The sequence below is a fragment of the Daphnia magna genome, linkage group LG2 (genome assembly GCF_020631705.1).
Source record: "Daphnia magna isolate NIES linkage group LG2, ASM2063170v1.1, whole genome shotgun sequence".
NCBI lineage: Eukaryota > Metazoa > Arthropoda > Branchiopoda > Diplostraca > Daphniidae > Daphnia > Daphnia magna.
In genome coordinates, this window is record NC_059183.1 from 16,375,722 (window position 1) to 16,392,268 (window position 16,547).

At 38.4% G+C, this 16,547-nt stretch overlaps 5 protein-coding genes across 6 annotated transcripts; 3 read left to right on the top strand and 2 right to left on the bottom strand.

Annotated features, from left to right (window-relative positions):
• Window positions 1-2,338: 2,338 nt before the first annotated feature.
• Window positions 2,339-3,395, bottom strand: LOC116915932. Of its 2 annotated transcripts, none has more exons than XM_032921093.2 (2): window positions 2,797-3,395; window positions 2,339-2,699 (listed from the first exon to the last, which is right to left on the bottom strand). In XM_032921093.2, exons 1-2 carry the CDS (start codon window positions 3,393-3,395, stop codon window positions 2,492-2,494), a joined length of 807 nt encoding a protein of 268 aa, XP_032776984.2. In that variant the 3' UTR covers window positions 2,339-2,491. The 2 variants fall into 2 exon arrangements, with proteins under 2 accessions (XP_032776984.2, XP_032776986.2); XM_032921095.2 differs by having other exon boundaries at window positions 2,576-2,716.
• A 28-nt stretch (window positions 3,396-3,423) lies between these two features.
• LOC116915923 (sodium-coupled monocarboxylate transporter 1) lies at window positions 3,424-7,405 on the top strand. Its single transcript, XM_032921084.2, has 16 exons — window positions 3,424-3,564; window positions 4,437-4,764; window positions 4,837-4,996; window positions 5,073-5,138; window positions 5,212-5,263; window positions 5,343-5,410; window positions 5,484-5,638; window positions 5,706-5,736; window positions 5,799-5,908; window positions 5,989-6,097; window positions 6,158-6,267; window positions 6,332-6,512; window positions 6,574-6,660; window positions 6,731-6,903; window positions 6,971-7,151; window positions 7,240-7,405. The coding sequence occupies exons 2-16, from the start codon at window positions 4,493-4,495 to the stop codon at window positions 7,288-7,290; spliced, it is 1,806 nt and encodes a 601-aa protein (XP_032776975.2). The 5' UTR covers window positions 3,424-3,564; window positions 4,437-4,492; the 3' UTR covers window positions 7,291-7,405.
• Window positions 7,406-7,560: 155 nt separating this feature from the next.
• Window positions 7,561-11,293, top strand: LOC116915925 (sodium-coupled monocarboxylate transporter 1). The gene is made up of 16 exons (XM_032921085.2): window positions 7,561-8,397; window positions 8,457-8,616; window positions 8,683-8,748; window positions 8,851-8,902; window positions 8,967-9,034; window positions 9,091-9,245; window positions 9,315-9,345; window positions 9,417-9,526; window positions 9,595-9,703; window positions 9,783-9,855; window positions 9,919-9,955; window positions 10,026-10,206; window positions 10,278-10,364; window positions 10,445-10,626; window positions 10,720-10,887; window positions 10,971-11,293. Exons 1-16 carry the CDS (start codon window positions 8,198-8,200, stop codon window positions 11,101-11,103), a joined length of 1,812 nt encoding a protein of 603 aa, XP_032776976.2. The 5' UTR covers window positions 7,561-8,197; the 3' UTR covers window positions 11,104-11,293.
• Window positions 11,294-11,342: 49 nt separating this feature from the next.
• LOC116915930 (replication protein A 32 kDa subunit) lies at window positions 11,343-12,937 on the bottom strand. Its single transcript, XM_032921091.2, has 8 exons — window positions 12,779-12,937; window positions 12,633-12,712; window positions 12,429-12,530; window positions 12,158-12,271; window positions 11,907-12,098; window positions 11,718-11,855; window positions 11,577-11,656; window positions 11,343-11,521 (listed from the first exon to the last, which is right to left on the bottom strand). Exons 1-8 carry the CDS (start codon window positions 12,795-12,797, stop codon window positions 11,440-11,442), a joined length of 807 nt encoding a protein of 268 aa, XP_032776982.1. The 5' UTR covers window positions 12,798-12,937; the 3' UTR covers window positions 11,343-11,439.
• Window positions 12,938-13,105: 168 nt separating this feature from the next.
• Window positions 13,106-15,947, top strand: LOC116915921 (CWF19-like protein 2 homolog). Its single transcript, XM_032921081.2, has 8 exons — window positions 13,106-13,329; window positions 13,399-14,298; window positions 14,361-14,636; window positions 14,695-14,931; window positions 14,991-15,146; window positions 15,205-15,360; window positions 15,428-15,610; window positions 15,669-15,947. The coding sequence occupies exons 1-8, from the start codon at window positions 13,246-13,248 to the stop codon at window positions 15,807-15,809; spliced, it is 2,133 nt and encodes a 710-aa protein (XP_032776972.2). The 5' UTR covers window positions 13,106-13,245; the 3' UTR covers window positions 15,810-15,947.
• Window positions 15,948-16,547: the final 600 nt, after the last annotated feature.

A 16,547-nucleotide genomic window follows, 5' to 3' on the forward strand; every position in this document is an offset into this window, starting at 1 on the left:
GAAAGCTTACGTACATTTTCACGGCGTATTTTTTATTATTTTTTCAAAATTCTTGTTTATCGATTTGGTCAAATAACTTTCTTTCGGCGTAATTCAATTATCGTCATACTGGCGGTTTTTACTCGAATGCCATTGCGTGTTAATTTAAACCGAGTCAGACGCCCTGCAATGCCGAGATATTTCAATTATGATGGCTGAAAAGGTATGTGACACGGCAGTTTTTGAGGAATTGAATTGGCTCTTTGATGATCTCATAGTGCAGCAGTTCTTGGTCATTCTGCGATGCGTAATTTCGTTAACTTGCAAGGACGACCCTATTGATAGTAAGAGATGAACACTGGCCATCGTTTTTTTGTGTGAAAGCCTTTGATGTTTGAATTTGGCATTGAACTCATTACGTCCTTTTGTGTATGCATTTTGTACGTAATTTCAAACGAAAAGGGATTTCCCATTTGGGTGCGTTACGGCCTTGGAACTCCGAACGTTACATCGTTTATAAACTCTTTCCTCTTCAAAACGGTCAGCAGCGTAAATAACTGCGTCATTATATTGTGTTACTTTTTCATTCTTTGCATCACGTCGCCTTTCGCATCTAATGTCGATCCGAGCTGAAGCATTTTTCCCATCAGAAAATGTTGATGCTCGATAAATTCCGTTGAGAAAATGAAGGCTTATCGGCTGGATGCTGGGCGCGACCTTTTTTTTCTTCTTAACGGCATCTAACGAGGCCGTTTGATTTCGAAAGTTAAAAGAGAAATCGGTAATTTGACCAAGAAAACAGCGTTCCAATGCGCCGGAGAGTCCACAAAATCGGTCACGTATTGGTCAAAACGTACCAGTTTTAAAGCCACCTGGTCGTGAAGCTAAAGCGCAACTTCCATTTTGATTGCGCAACTTCAAAATCATTCTGCCTATTGAATCGCTTAAGAAACCATTTTTGAATCAGTCGTGAACTCCTTTATCGTTCGAAAACGGAGACGAAATGCGTGTATCATTTGATTTTTCTTGGGTTTCTTTCTGATTGTCTCATCTCTGGCAGGTTTAAAAAGCTTTTTTTTTTTCTTTCTCTTTTTTTTAAATTTTCTTAATTGTGACACAGCTGTTTTTTTGTTTTTTTGTGAATAGATTGGACGAGTACGAAACGTCACTCGAAATTATTCACCCAGAAGTAACAAAAGCCCTCAGGTTGAAACCAGATGATGATTTTTAAAAAAATTATTCCGACTCGCTGTGCCGTCCTACCTGTTCCACCTTGGATTATTCCCCAGGGTACCTATTAGACTCTGCTGCCAAAAAAAAAAAAAATACTTGAAACTCCCGTATCTCATTTTTGAAATCCATTCGGGTAATTTATGTTGCACGCAACCCCACACAGGGCGTCACCGTAAACTTGCAGCTCTACAAATTTTACTTGCGATACATTACAGAGTCATGTAGCTCACAACAATTTGCCTGTTGTTGATTACTTCATGAATGAAAGTCCGTTAATAGGTACCATCGTGAACATCACACTTTGATTCGGTAGCGCCAAATCGCTTCTGGCTATTTCGAATTTCTGTTTCCTTGTTCGGGTGCAGTCCTCGTATGCAAATCTTTTTTTTTTTTTCACGCGTCTTGCGTGGGCCTGGACACAACGCTCCCCATTTGTTCTTCTGTTTTCGAACAGTATGGAAATGATAAACTGCGCAAAATTTGCATAGTGAAAATTGGCTACACCTTCGTCCAACATGGAAACGAGTGAAACAGCGTTTCACACTTTCACGGTTTTGCCTTAAGGGAAATCGGTCATTCGGGAATTTTTTTTTTAAGGATTAAACACGCTTTGTCAACCACAAAATTTAAATGTAATCCACTTGAATGCATACGACTCTTTAACATAAGATATTTTTTTTTTGTGATGCGTCTTTAGTTTCTCGTGAATTGGATTTGGATTCCCGTTGAGTTTTGCCTCAGAAAACAAAAAACTTTAAAGACAAAACAGGTTTGGAGGAAAAATCAATTTTCTTTGTATTGGAACCGCTTCTTTTTTTTATCGGAAAGTATTTGGCGGCAATCGAATATTTATTCCTAGTTACAATGAATACGGGCGCCAGGAATAAGTTTATGTTGGACAAATTTGCGTAATCTCCAATTGCGGTACTCAGCAAAAGGAAAAACTTTTAACGTGATTTTTCAAAAAATGTCAATTTCACTTGTGGATAACATTTGCTTGATTCATAACGCTATATCTGCAGGGTTTCGCCTGCCGTACTGAACAGTCGAATGCATGTCCTACTAGCCCAAACATCATAATTATTCAAAATAATGAGGCAATGCCAATTTGGTAAGGATTCCGATAACCAATATAATGTGAATTGTATTTAAATGCCGCAGGCAATCGCGAAGTAATTATTATCATAATATATCATATTAATCTTGAGTTGATTTCGTTACGAAATATCGTTGAAATGCATTTTCAGCAAACGTTGGCGCTTTCCAAAGCTTAAAGCTATTATGCTAAACGCTTTTCAGCAACCTGAGGACGTACATTTGCATTGCTGAAGGCATGCGATAGTGCCTGCCCGGCGATCGGACAACGGGGAAACAAACGTGAACAGATTTTCAAATCCTTGGGAAAAGCTGCTCCGACGAATGCCGCATATTGTAAAACTGCCTTCTGGTCGGTCTTCAGTTGATCAACAGTCGGTGGTTGTTTATCACTGTCAGAAAAAAGAGACTTGTTTTTTTTTTAGAAAATGATTGACAGTAAGTCTACAATCGACTGTACAGAATATTATAAAAATTAATTTAAGTTACCCAAACAGCTGGACAATCTTGAGCCCAGTGTCATTAAGGTCCTCTGGATTTTGTTGATGCAGTTCGCAAACAAGACGGCCACCACAACCGAGTTTATCGAAAATCTTTGCCACTCGAAGCAACTCGGGATCGTCGTAATCAGGATTGGTATAATTTTTTTCGTTCACGTCACTGATGGATCTCTTTTTGTAGTTTTGAACATGCCAAGCTTGGATGTGATTTTTCTCTCTGGTTTTCTTGTGGCCAATCACAAGACCAGCGAAAAGTCCAATAGCGCCAACTACAATAACCTTTTTAACGAGCAAAATCGACCGGGGTAAACGACGATGTTCATTAGAATCGATTTTGCTACTGTCTTGTTGCTGGCCGTCGACAGAGTGATCTTGGAAAACGACAGAAAACAAAAGCAATCCACAAAATGCATAATATTTTAGCTGCATTCTGTTTATCCTCTGTCTACAGCCGAACTTCGTATCGACTTGCTGAATACCTGATCGACTTGGAGGTAAGAATTGACTGATGTTAATATTCTTACAGAAACTATATTTATCTATTTTTAGATTTCTACTCGGAATGGGCGGCCTCACTAGTTCAATCATTTGTTACACATGTTACACAACTGTCCACCAAGTTTCTTTTCACGCCACAACGACGAATTTCCCCTTGCTATTTGTGAGTGATGGACTAGTTATGCAGCATGCGCGAACCTCTAGTTGATATGCTGACGTCGGTGATGTAACCACGAATGCAGAAACCAATCCAACCGAGGTGAGTTATTATATGTTACCCTATATTCCAAGTTTTAAGAAAAGTGCGGAAGTTACAATACCCGTAGAAAGCGCTAGAAACGTTCGCTAATTTCGACCTAAAATTACATTTAATAAAACAGGGTTTGATTCGAAATAGAAAGAAAACAGTGCGACGATAAAATTTTTATTTCGCGAATGTAAGCGGGTCTCGTTCAACAACAAAAAAGAAATTCCAGTTCCTACGAATGGATTTCTGTTTTGCTTTGTTTGAAGATTGTAAAAGATACAACACTCTTGAAACATAATGTATTCCAGGCGCATTGCGCGAACGCCTGCGCAATAATTCTTGATGACGATCAGATGCGTTCCACAAATTCTTTTTGTTTTTGGGGTGCCGTAAAGCTCCGGAATGCGCCGTTGGCTATCGCAAAAAGGCGGATTTTGACAAAGAACCCGATTGCAACGCATGTCCTTATTTGATAACGTTTGAAATTGATTTATTGAACATGCTGTATTATTCTTTTTTTTTATACATAATTTAAGTTTAAAGAATTTCATAGCCAAAACGAAGGAACGAAATTTACAGTTCAAAATACTGACATTTTACGACAAAAATTTAAATGGTTTTCTACGTCACTAAGCTAGTTGGCATTCACCCAATAAGGAAACGTCCATTTTTATGTGTTTTTTCCTTCTTCATTGATCGCAAACTAGGTCAAGATTAAGTGAAGCTCTAAACCTTATATCTATTCCAACAAAAAAAGGCAGAAGTACGCAAACCGGACGGAAATGTTATTTATGCGAGAGCACAGAAACATCCCTTTTGTCCCATCTCGTGTTACTACTTTTAACTGTTTAAATAGTATTTTGTTTTTGTTTTTTGTATTACAGAGATCAGATTGTGAAGAGTGCCAAAGGGCATCAACTACAGCGTGGAAACAGCTTCAATGTGGGTTACAGGTTCAGCAGTCGCACTACGACCATTCAACGGTCCGCAACGTGCCATCCTGAATCATCTTCAAAAGATGGAAGATTCAGCGCTTTCACGCCATCAATTGTTGTTCGGCTGGGTGGATTATTTACTCTTCGCTTCAACTTTGCTGGTGTCATTACTGATCGGTGTCTACCATGCTTGGCGAGGTGGTAATTCAACCTCCGAGTATTTGATGGGAGGAAAAAGCATGGGCATCTTTCCGATCGCAATGTCTTTGGCTGCGAGGTTGTAGTTAGACATTGGTTTATTTTCAAATCAACATATCATCTTATGCGATGATATTATTCTTCCAAAAAGTTCTATTTCAGGTACGACGTTATTAGGGACCCCAGCGGACATCTATTTGACAGGTACGATGTATTCATGGATGCCGTTGGCCATGTTTCTTTGTACGCCCGCTACCGGTTATCTCTATTTATCCGTTTTCCATCGCCTTCAGGTCGTTTCAGCTAATCAGGTTTGCATGCTTGATTCTTTAAATTTATTTGCATACAACAAAAGTTATTTTTATTTCGAAATATGGATATCGGCAGTATCTTGAACTACGGTTCAACCACATCGTGCGGCGTATCGCCTCCGTCCTTTACATCATTAAACAAGTAATCGATTAAATTAATTCAAGATGGAAAATTATTCTGCGGCTTCATTTTATTTAATCTTTGTTTACAATAGTTGTTCTACATGGCCATTGTAGTGTACGCACCATCGTTGGCATTGAAACAAGGTATTAAAACATTGTCAGCATTCAATTCGGCCGAAACTCAGCGAACGATTCTTTTGATCTATTCTCTTCGTAAATATAGTAACAGGAATCAATGTGTACCTTTCCGTTGGCGTTATGCTAGGTGTCTGTACGTTCTACACTGCGCTCGTATAGTTATTCCCGTTTATGTTTCATTAACAAGTTTCATTTAAAATATCTAGATATTTCGTATCTTTTATAGGGTGGCATTAAAGCGGTTGTCTGGACAGATACATTGCAAATCTTTGTCATGTATGGTTCTTTTATCACCGTCCTTGTTAAAGGAATTAACGATGCAGGAGGTCTCGGAACGGTTTGGCAGCGTAACCTTGATTCGTCGCGTGTGGAATTTTTTAAGTATTGAAACAAAGTGCCCTAGTTTCACTCAATGATTTCTACACGATATTGGTTTCGGATTTTACAGTGTTGATTTTGATCCTACTACTCGCCATACGGTAATATATTCTTTCTCTTGTCAGATAATGACCTTTAATTAAATGATTCATTTTCCGTGAAGATTTGGTCTGTGATAATTGGAGGCTTTTTTTATTGGACCTCCTTTTATGGAGTCGACCAGTCCATCGTCCAGCGTTTCTTAGCCATGCCAACCTTACGCAGAGCACAAATGTACAGTAGTCGTTATTATAATGATAATGGCATAATGTCTTTGTTGGTCATCAATCCTTTTTCTCTTCTTTTGGTTACAGATCCATGTGGTGCAATTTGGTTGCAGCAGCAGGAATTGTCGGTTTTGCCTGTTTTGGTGGCACCGTTGTATACGCCAAATATTTTGATTGTGACCCTTTAACTTCAAAAGTCAGTACATAAATCAAATAGCTTTGATTTAAGTGTTCCACTAACAGAAATTGCCAACAGGTTATAGAGAAAGCCGATCAGATTATGCCTTTATTTGTCATGGATACAGTTGGAAATTTGCCGGGTTTGCCAGGTCTCTTTGTCGCAGGAGTTTTTTCAGGCGCTTTAAGGTATTAAATTCTCTACAAACGTTTAATTTTCCCACGATTTGAATGTCGGTTTTACTTTCGATAGCTCTTTGTCGAGTGGTTTGAATTCCGTGGCCCTCATAGTTTTGGAGGATTTTATTCGGCCTTTCTTTCCTTCCATTGAAGACCAAACCGCTACCAAAGTCACCAAAGGAGTAGCAATTCTATTCGGTTGTATCAACTTTGGAATGGTTCTACTGGTAGCTCAAGTTCAGACCATCTTAGACGTAACTTCAATCGAGATTCTCTTCAAAATATAATACTATTGACGCTCCCATAATGCCATAGGCCACTCTCAGTTTTAATGGAGCTGTTAACGGAGCAATGATCGGAGTCTTTACATTGGGCATGTTCGTTCCGTCGGCCAATGCAATCGTAAGTGCTACGTTTTAATTGAAATTTGTATGCGCTATTAATTTATTTTATTTTGTTTTTTTCCCATAAGGGTGCTGGATTCGGTATGCTAATCTCCTTCGCAGCAATGATGTGGCTCGGAGTGGGTTCTCAGATTGCAAAATCACGTGGATTACGTCACAATCAATTGAAAACTTTAAGCACAGCGGGTTGCGCATCGTTCAATTCTACTATAACAGCAATCAGCCAAGGATTAATGAAAGGGTAAATGAAATTGTTTGGATTGAGGATACATAATTATTTTCATAAACCTCATTTGTTCTTTCACCAGGAGTGAAGATGAAGCTCCATTTGTTATTTGGAGGATTTCCTACCTGTGGTACACTATGATAGGAATGCTGATCGTCTTGATCCTGGGAACAATAGTTAGCTTTATGACAGGTCGACAAAATCCGCGACTACTTGATCCCAAACTCCTATGCAAATTCAGTGACTGCTTTCCATCGTGCAAGGTAAGGTCTACATTTTCACTTTCCTTGATTTGCAATCGCCTATTTTTCGTTTTTGGTATGTGATACTTGCGTTTATACCTTTTTTCAGATTGGGGACTCGCCCCAGAATAACAAAACCAACAACATTGAACTAGACTAAATTTTTATACGTTTTGACCTTTCAGCAAGACCTTGGTGTTCTAGAAGGTCAATTCTTAACAGTTTTCTCGTAACCGCAATTCATCTACGTTAACATTGACCTTCTAAAATGACAATCTGGGTTTTTCTTTTCTTTATCTTTAAATGAAACGAAGGTTACGTTACAAGTTTTCTTTCAGATGACATGCGTTTCAGCAACGTGTTAGCCCAAACCAGTGAAACGCTTCGTAGCAGTTGATCTAGAGAATCGATTCGTATAATATTACACGGCACAGTGGGAAAATAACGGGTCGTAGCAATTCATGCTCAGTACCTCTTTTTGTGTTCGAAATGATTATAAAATGCTCCATTCTCGCGTTTTACGTTGAACGCCAACTTCTAATAAAGAAGGGCATGTGAATTCCCTGTGTACACCGTTAGATTTCTCTGCCCTTCTATAAATTTTATTTATTGGACTTGCATCGATAGGGCACCTGCCTGACCACTTGCATTTTTTAGGCTTAATTTTTTTTAATCGTTGGAGGTGCAAAGTGCTATGGCGAGTTAAACTTGCTTAGCGAGACATGGATAGGATTTTTGTGGGCCAACGTTTATGAACCTCCTTTCTAGTCGGAACGGTCAAGGTGAACCACATTGTTGCAAGATTTGACTCATTGAATTTTCCGTTGATCACTTAAAATGCGTGCTCATTTGGTTTTACGCGTAAAACCTATACGAGATACAATGCAGTTGCCATTCGTTTGTTAGCTTGTCGGCGTAAGGCCGCGATAAAAAACAGTGTTGCGCGTTGCGGTGTAGTGCGGTCAGCACTACAGTCGGTGTAGTGTCGAGCGAAATTTATTGTTTCGTTACGGTTAATGTAGTGCTTGTGCACCTGTGTTTCTTAAATTAATCGTTGCGAAAGGGTGATGGATCGATTCGAATCTTTCCAAATGGGGCGTGCAATATTCGGGTTGGGTGATTACTTGATTTTTGTCTTTACATTGTTTATTTCAATGGTGATTGGCATGTATTATGCATGGCGAGGCGTAAGCAATTCGACATACGAATATCTTATGGGCAAAAAAACGATGGGCATCTTTCCCATTGCCATGTCATTAGCTGCAAGGTAGTATTAAATTAACAGCTTTATTCGTTGGTCCATGATTTATCTTCTCTTTCATGTAGCTCACTATCGGCGTCAACGTTATTTAGCGTACCGACAGACGTATACCTTACTGGATCAATGTACTGGTGGATAATTATTGCCGTCGGTCTTTCCATTCCCGTATCCCTTTACATCTATTTCCCCATTTATCACCAGCTTCAACTTGTTTCGATCCATCAAGTAAGACACTCTCAAATATTGTACCGCTTAACAAGCGATCTGTTTTACGTTTTGTTTGTATTTCAGTATCTTGAAATGCGCTTCAATCATACCATACGCAGACTGGCTGCGCTGCTTTACGTGATCAAAGTGGTATTTATCTAAACATAAAATGCTAAATCTTTAAGAATGTCTTTCATATATATTTCTTTTTTGTTGCTGGACCACGGCTGTACTAATGAATTTTTTAAACAGATTTTTTATTTGACTGTCATGGTAAGTGGACCAGCAATTGCTTTAAAAAGAGGTAAAGAAGGATTTTAAAGCCCATAGCAATTCCAAGCATTAATTGTCAATCTTTTATTGGTAAGTGACTGGACTCCAAGAGCACGTCTCGATGAGTATCATGTTCGCCGTGTGCATCTTCTATACAGCTATCGTATGTAACTAACCACGTTTTAAAGAAGGTAACTACACATTTATATGACAATCCAGGGTGGAATCAAAGCCGTTGTTTGGACTAGCACCGTACAGCTATGTCTGATGTACGGATCAATAATCATTGTGCTCATCAAAGGAATTGTACACGTTGATGGACTAGAAAACGTCTTTTTGCGCAATTTCAACTCGTCACGCATTGAATTTTTAAAGTAATTTTTGTTATAGTGAATCCCAGCTGTTAATGACAATTCTTTAGTTTACCTCCTTGCGCTTCGCAGCATCGATTTTGATCCTACAACCCGTCACACAGTATTACTATCAAAAACCTTTGTTGTTTACGTCACATTTAGTTATTTGTTGATTTCTCCCATTGGAATTAGGTCTGGTCTTTAACAATCGGAGGCTTTTTTCTGTTCACCGCGATGTACGCCACGGACCAGGTGTTTATTCAACGCTGCTTAGCTTTGCCAACGATGCGAAAAGCCGTAATGTAATCCCATTCCGATTCAGACGGAAATGTTTACGATCTTTATTTATATTTTATCTTTGTATTTTCAGATCGCATTGGATCAACTTTTTAATGCTGGCATGCATGACATCCCTCTGTTGCTTAACAGGCCTTGTAAATTATGCTTTTTACTTCGACTGTGATCCTCTTAAGGCTAATGTGAGAGACGTTTTTACTTCATCAGTATTTTCATTTATTGTTGCGGATCGACATACTGCTAAAACGTATTTTCTAGTAGATAGTTAAACATTCAGATGAGATCTTCCCTTTGTTTGTTATTCAAACTATTGGAAACTTTCCCGGCTTACCAGGTACAAAAATTCTAGAATAATTGAAAGCCTGATAATAATAATAATCTGAAATGCAATATGCAGGAATCTTCGCCGCAGGAATTTTCGGTGGAGTTACTAGGTTTTACCATTTACAAATGCATAAAGCATCAGAAAATCATACCGTTTTTTATCTTCTCTTTTGATTGAAGTATTCTCTCCAGTAACTTAAACTCTCTATCGCTGGTTATACTAGAGGACCTCATACGACCTTTTTTCCCGCTCATGCGGGATAGTAAAGCATCGTTAGTCACCAAAGTGACTGTAATTATCTTTGGCTGCGTCATTTTTGGCATGGCTTTATTTACTTCAAAACTTCAGATCTCCCTGGATGTAAGAATTTCTTACATAAAAAAATATATATATTTCAAAGCTCTAATATTGTTGTTTAACTACTATGGCAGTCTTCTCTGAGTTTGGTCAGCGCCATGGCAGGAATAATCCTTGGAGTTTTCAGCTTGGGTATGTTTGTTCCATGGGCGAATGCGACTGTAAGTATTTATAGTTCCAAAAATTCAAAGGCCTACTTCACCGTTTTTTTTTTTTATTTTGATTGGCGCATTGGCCGAAGGGAGCTGGAACGGCTATAGCCCTATCATTTGCGACTATGATGACGCTGGGAATAAGCACGCACATTGCCAAATCAGGCGGTCTTATCATGGACTATCAAATAAAATCTCTTAACGCAGATGGTTGCCACTCGCCAAATTCAACCATTGTGAATTCGTCGACAGTTCATTTTTTGATACAAGAGTATAACTTTGGCCTATCTATCTAAATATAGAATCGAAGAAGAAAAAATATCTTACATTTCGAATGTTAATACGATTTCATATTTGTGTTTAGAGAGGATGTGAATGCACTTTTACGGATTTCCTATTTGTGGTACACGGTGATGAGCGTATCAATCGTTTTGATCGTGGGAACTATCGTGAGCTTTTTGGCTGGGTCGCAAGACCCTGCCCAATTGAATCCTAAGCTGCTTTGCAGTACACTTCAACGTCGTCACTCCAAGTAAGATCGGCCTTTACCGTTAAAACAAAATGTATAAGCAATCTTCAACCATTTGACGAGTTTATATGTTTAACAACAAATAGTAAAGCTACGTCACAACCAAATATCGCAACTGTACATCCTACGGCGAGTGTTGGACAAAGAACCAGAACATTGCTGTGGGAACTACCAAGAAGATTGTCCCCAATAATAGAAGTTCATTTTCCTAATAACTGACAGCATTTTACCAATCGTTTAATAGGGAAGCTAGTGATATGATACCTCCCATTGAAGCTTTCTGAAAATCTGGATATCTGCGCCAAAATCGTATTACCGGGTACATTTTTCAAATTGGATAGTGTGCGAATTGACTTTTCTTAACGTGACTCTCCTGACGACGAAAAATAAATAGACTGATGAAGAATGATATTAGATTCGTAAAGAAAAGTTGGATTACCAATCAACAATAGGCAATATAATTGAGGCACATTGTATCTTTACTGGTAGATACCAACTCTGAATACATAAGAACACAATTGACGAAAATGGAAATAAACTAACTTTGAATTATGTTCAGCTATCTGTAGATTTGAAATGATCTTCATCCACCGTAGAGTAAATATGCCCCTCGGAGCACAGGAATTCCAATGCAGCACTATCAAAGAAAGCCATTTAGTAAAATTCTCCGGGTGTACAAATTTTAGACTTACTCTACATCTCGCTGGCCCATTTTCCCTTTCACAGAGTTGTAGATCTGAGACTTTTCCATCCCAGTTTCAGCGGTTGTTGCCTAGAATCATTCAGCAAGCCATAACACTCAATGTGGATTCGACAAGAAAACGAAGTGCTACCTGGATAATAGTGTAAACCAATGCCTGATAACTCGACAATCCCCCAGGGATGCCGCTTGCACTGGAGGGATTGGACAAAGAAGCTAAAGGCCCGGTCATTCCAGCACCCACTACCGACGAATTGTTCATTGGTTGACCCTACATGAAACAATGTTATCCTTGCCCATAACACATACTCATTTCAATTACCATTTTTCTTTTCATCTGCCTCAATTTCATACGAACCCATTGCGTTTCTAACAAGTGGGTCGTTATTTCATTTGCGGTAGTTAGGTTCGCAACACGGAAGGCCATGACGTGTCGGCGATCATTTGTTTGCCTGATTGACCCAACAACACGACAAAAATTCCCTTCCATAACTTGAATATGAGCCATGGCATTCTGTATCATTTAGTAAAAATAAACAATTTGTAAATAAATCAGCAAGAAATGAATCTTACCCCTTCACCTTCAATCCATTGGATTACTTCAATTGAACCTGTGTCATCCCTTACTGTGTATGAAACATTTGTCTGCTTGGACTCAATCTGTTCCACAGTGCCTACAAATGTAACCTAATTCCACAACAGGAATTAAGGTTAAAAGAAAAACTACATGCTCAGTCTCAAGAGATGCAGAAACAGGTAAAATCTACCCAGCATCAATATTCCTTACTTACTTATTTACAGTTTTAAACTTTAAAAATATTATGATTTACAAAGAAAGAAATACCATATGAGCTTCAGTGTCCTCAATCTTTAGTTTTTCGTCAACTGCATCCAATATATCCTTAATGTTAACTGGTACAATATTGTGAGCTCGTTGTGCTCCCCCCTACAAAATAAGCGAAAAGAAAAAATTTGAAAAGGCAAAAAACAAAAACCAAACAAAAAGCTATGAAAATTCAACTGGAGATAAGCAATTTTTTTTTCATACCTTCTTTTCTCCAGGAGTAGGTTGGCCTCCACCAGGAGTTCCAGTGAAGAACCCACCGGCCATCTGATTTCCAAACTCACCTAGAGTACAAAGAATAATTCGCCATACTCAACGCCGAAATAGAAAAAAAAACTATCATTTCTTACTTCCTGATTGGTCCCACATTTTTTATAAATCTTGCAGGAACTGGTAATAATTTTTTATATGAAGTGCTTATAACGTTGAACATGGAATATTGCGATGTAGTTGCTATGAAGTATGAACCTCTGTTTCTTCTTTCTTGACAGACGGCGGGAAAAGTTCTTACCAGTGTTGGCCTTGACAATAATAAAAATATTCTTATTTTATTTGCTACATTATAAGTTACATTTGAAGAATACGATTTTTAAAATAGGTATCTAAATTTTATTTCACTAAGTTGCTTGCATAAGAGAAAAAAATTATTAAATACTTGAACTGTTGGCAATGTTTAGTTTTTTCTAGCTATCGGGAGTCCAAACGAATGTTTTCGTTTTTTTAACAATAGGTGTAAATATTTGCAGTGTCAATTTTGTATTGGGTGCACTGTCTGGGTTCAATTTTACTTGGCATTGTATTATTAGCAATTTTCAAAATGTCGATAAATTTTGAAAGTTCTAATGACTTGAACGAAATCAGACAAATGAAACGAGACGCGAGACAGCTAATCCTAGAAAAGGTGATATCAACATTTATCCTACTTGTTTATTGTTTCATATCCGATTTTCTTCCCTCCTACTTCTTTTAGGCCGAAAGAGATTATGAGAAAAGAAAAGCCCAAAAAGAGTTGGCAAAATTAAATGGTGAAGACAAATGGATGCTACCCGAACTTGATGCGCAATTGTCTGGAAGTAAACCAAAAAAAAGTAAAAAGGACAAGAAACATAAAAAGAATAAAAAAAACAAAAAAAACCAAAAAAAAGAAAATTCATCTGACTCTGACTCTGACGAGTGGGTGGAGAAGATTTCAGAGATGGTAGAATCCTCACCTGCTGCTCCTCTTCAGAGAGATGAATGGATGAGTGTTCCTTCTCTGCTTCCAATATTCAGTAAAAGCAGCATGCCTCTCAAAAGAACATCACTGAACAAGGAAGAAGAAACTGCAAGAAAAATAATGATGGAGAAGCCAGGACAAACAAGTAGGGAACTGAATCCCTATTGGAAAAACGGTGGAACAGGCTTGCCACCCGAAAGATGTGAAGCAAATATCCCTCAACCAAATGAAAATATGAGTGCTTCTCGTGGTTTTTCTGAAGAGAAAAAGCAAAAAAAATCTGCTGGGAACAGCCGACATAGGACAAGCAGCAGAAGTAGAAGTAGATCCAGATCAAGATCTCGGGAGACAAAATATACCGAAAGAATTAAAAAATCGTCAACAGTTCAAGAAAGATTTAGAAGACCGAGTGAGGGTGATGAAGTTTCGCAAGCGAGAGAGCGTCTTTCTTCAACACAGCAGGGATGGAAGAAAACTGAAGCAAAATCAAAACACCGCATGGATTCATCGCCTTCTTCATCCTCATCATCTTCAGAAGGCGAAAACGAAAAGAATAAACCTCTATCGCCAAGAGATCATGAAAAAACGTGGACCGAACAGGAATTGAATGCCATTGGTGCAAAAATTGTTAAAGCCGAAATCATGGGCCAGTTGGTTGTTTGCCTTTATCACATTGTCTAATTTTGTTATTTATTTAATTGGATTTGGTTGTCCAGGATTTGGTGAAATCCCTTAAACTGACACTGGCGTCAGCTAGGGAAACTATGGCTCGGAGGAAACAGGAAGGATTGGCGGGCAACAAAGAGCATGTCGCTGTTCTGACAAGAACGGATGCTAGAGGCGGTCAGCACCCCTTGCCCGTGCCCCTTTATGGCGAAAGCTCTTTGCAGGGAAGTAAAGGCAAAGGAAAGAAATTGAAGGCAGAGACTCATCAAAGTGGCGAACGCGTTCGCTACTTTGCCGATGACGACAAGTATTCTCTCAGTCAGATGGTAAAGTTAAATTATGCGTTTATCAAAACCCTATTTAATTTTAAGAATGATCTGTTAGTATACACGAGAAAAGCAGGGGACGGCTGAAGATCAGGATGCCATGTTTTCACGGTTGGCTGGAAAACGGATGGATAAGACCAATGATGATTTCGATTTAGATGATATGTTTGAAAGCCGGGCAAATAGAGAGGTAGATAACGTGGCGGCCGAAGCTCGAGATAGGCAAGCTGCCATAACTCAGCATAAAAAACGAGAAAAGGTGTTGGATTCCTGCTCGCTTTGTCTTGATTCACAGGTATATCACGAAGTATCATTTTTTTCACCGCAATTTACTGAATAATCTCTTACTTTAAGGTGATGCAAAAACATCTAATTATAGCCATTGGACAAAAGTGCTATCTGTCATTACCTGTACATCAGTCATTAGTTCTTGGACACTGTTTAATCGTTCCTCGCACTCATGTAACTTGCTCCACTCAATTAGACGAAGATGTTTGGGCAGAAATGCAGGTTCTAGTGATTCGGAAGTTTTATCGATGAGTAGTTTCATTCTGTAATTTTAAAATAGATGTTCCGAAAAGCCTTGACGAGGATGTTCGAAGCACGGGAAGCTGACGCAATTTTCTTTGAAACGGCTATGCATCTCAACCGTTTTCCACACATGGCATTGGAATGTGTCCCACTATCTATATCGGCTGGAGAAACCGCTCCGATATATTTTAAAGTATATTAAGTTTTTTCTATATATATATATATAAGAGGCTGTAATATGTTTAGTTTACGGTCTGCAGAAAGCCTTATTGGAGTGCGAGTCTGAATGGGCGATGAATAAGAAAGTCATCGATCTGAAAGGCAAAGACGTAAGGAAAGCTGTCCCGAAGGGAATGTCATACTTCTTTGTGGATTTCGGTATGCAATCTGGATTCGCCCATATTATTGAAGATGAACAACGCTTTCCAAGTGCCTTTGCACAGGTATCAAAAGAAAACTACCAAATAGCTAACAGACTAATAAACATAGTGATGTTTCTAGGAAATCTTGGGGGGCATTTTGGACCTTGAGCCGCAGGCATGGCGTCGCCCTCGTCGAGAAAACTTTGATCAGCAAAGAAAAAAGGTACTAGATTTTGCTGCAGAGTGGAAAGAGTATGATTTCACAGCGTCGTTAAAATAATGAAAAATAATTTAAATTAATATCGCTCAGTGTGTTCGTATTGAATTGTGTCATTGAACTAAGTTACAAAACGAGAACAACATTCTTTACCATTTAGGATGAGGTTCAAATTTTAAATATATGAACATAACGAAACCACTTAAATGACTTGCTTCGACTACCTAAAGGTACGTGGCGCTTGCACCTGAAAACTGATTACGTGATTTATCTCCCGTCTTCTACTAAATTTCAAAAACTACAAGTCCTAGGCAAAAATAACCTTGATTTTCATGATCCTCGTTCAATTTTGAATGGAAATCAAGTATTTGCAATTAGATTTCGAATTTAGCCAAAAATGAAAAAGTGGGAAGGGCCTTCCCACTTTTGTCAAAATCTGCAAAAACGGACATCTCTCTGAATTCCATAAAAATTACACATTATACACCAAATTGAACGCTGATTTGGATTATAGTAATAGCTTTCTTATCGGTTTAGTAATTTTTGAAATTTTGGAAGAAAAGTGCTAGTGGCACAACAACTTTTATCTTCCGTTTTCTACTAAATTAAAAAGAATTACAAGTCCTAGGCAAAAAAGACCTTGATTTTCATGATCCTCGTTCAATTTTGAATGGAAATCATGTATTTGCAATTAGATTTCGAATTTAGCCAAAAATGAAAAAGTGGGAAGGGTATAGCCTTCCCACTTTTGTCAAAATCTGCAAAAACGGACATCTCTCTGAATTCCATAAAAATTACACA

What these genes read in the sequence shown, in the direction of transcription:
- LOC116915925 (XM_032921085.2), top strand. Translation starts at nt 8,198, where the DNA reads ATGGATCGATTCGAATCTTTCCAAATGGGGCGTGCAATATTCGGGTTG. An exon ending in AACTTGTTTCGATCCATCAA is followed by an intron (nt 8,617 to 8,682) that starts GTAAGACACTCT and finishes TTTGTATTTCAG; the next exon opens with TATCTTGAAATGCGCTTCAA. An exon ending in AACTTCAGATCTCCCTGGAT is followed by an intron (nt 10,207 to 10,277) that starts GTAAGAATTTCT and finishes CTACTATGGCAG; the next exon opens with TCTTCTCTGAGTTTGGTCAG.
- LOC116915930 (XM_032921091.2), bottom strand. An exon ending in AGGACACTGAAGCTCATATG is followed by an intron (nt 12,272 to 12,428) that starts GTATTTCTTTCT and finishes TTGTGGAATTAG; the next exon opens with GTTACATTTGTAGGCACTGT. An exon ending in TGGTTTACACTATTATCCAG is followed by an intron (nt 11,657 to 11,717) that starts GTAGCACTTCGT and finishes GAATGATTCTAG; the next exon opens with GCAACAACCGCTGAAACTGG.
- LOC116915932 (XM_032921093.2), bottom strand. Translation starts at nt 3,395, where the DNA reads ATGATTGAACTAGTGAGGCCGCCCATTCCGAGTAGAAATCTAAAAATA. An exon ending in AAGATTGTCCAGCTGTTTGG is followed by an intron (nt 2,700 to 2,796) that starts GTAACTTAAATT and finishes TTTTTCTGACAG; the next exon opens with TGATAAACAACCACCGACTG.
- LOC116915923 (XM_032921084.2), top strand. Translation starts at nt 4,493, where the DNA reads ATGTGGGTTACAGGTTCAGCAGTCGCACTACGACCATTCAACGGTCCG. An exon ending in ATCGTTGGCATTGAAACAAG is followed by an intron (nt 5,264 to 5,342) that starts GTATTAAAACAT and finishes TCGTAAATATAG; the next exon opens with TAACAGGAATCAATGTGTAC. An exon ending in GTGACCCTTTAACTTCAAAA is followed by an intron (nt 6,098 to 6,157) that starts GTCAGTACATAA and finishes AATTGCCAACAG; the next exon opens with GTTATAGAGAAAGCCGATCA.
- LOC116915921 (XM_032921081.2), top strand. Translation starts at nt 13,246, where the DNA reads ATGTCGATAAATTTTGAAAGTTCTAATGACTTGAACGAAATCAGACAA. An exon ending in ATGTTTGGGCAGAAATGCAG is followed by an intron (nt 15,147 to 15,204) that starts GTTCTAGTGATT and finishes ATTTTAAAATAG; the next exon opens with ATGTTCCGAAAAGCCTTGAC. An exon ending in TTCCAAGTGCCTTTGCACAG is followed by an intron (nt 15,611 to 15,668) that starts GTATCAAAAGAA and finishes TGATGTTTCTAG; the next exon opens with GAAATCTTGGGGGGCATTTT.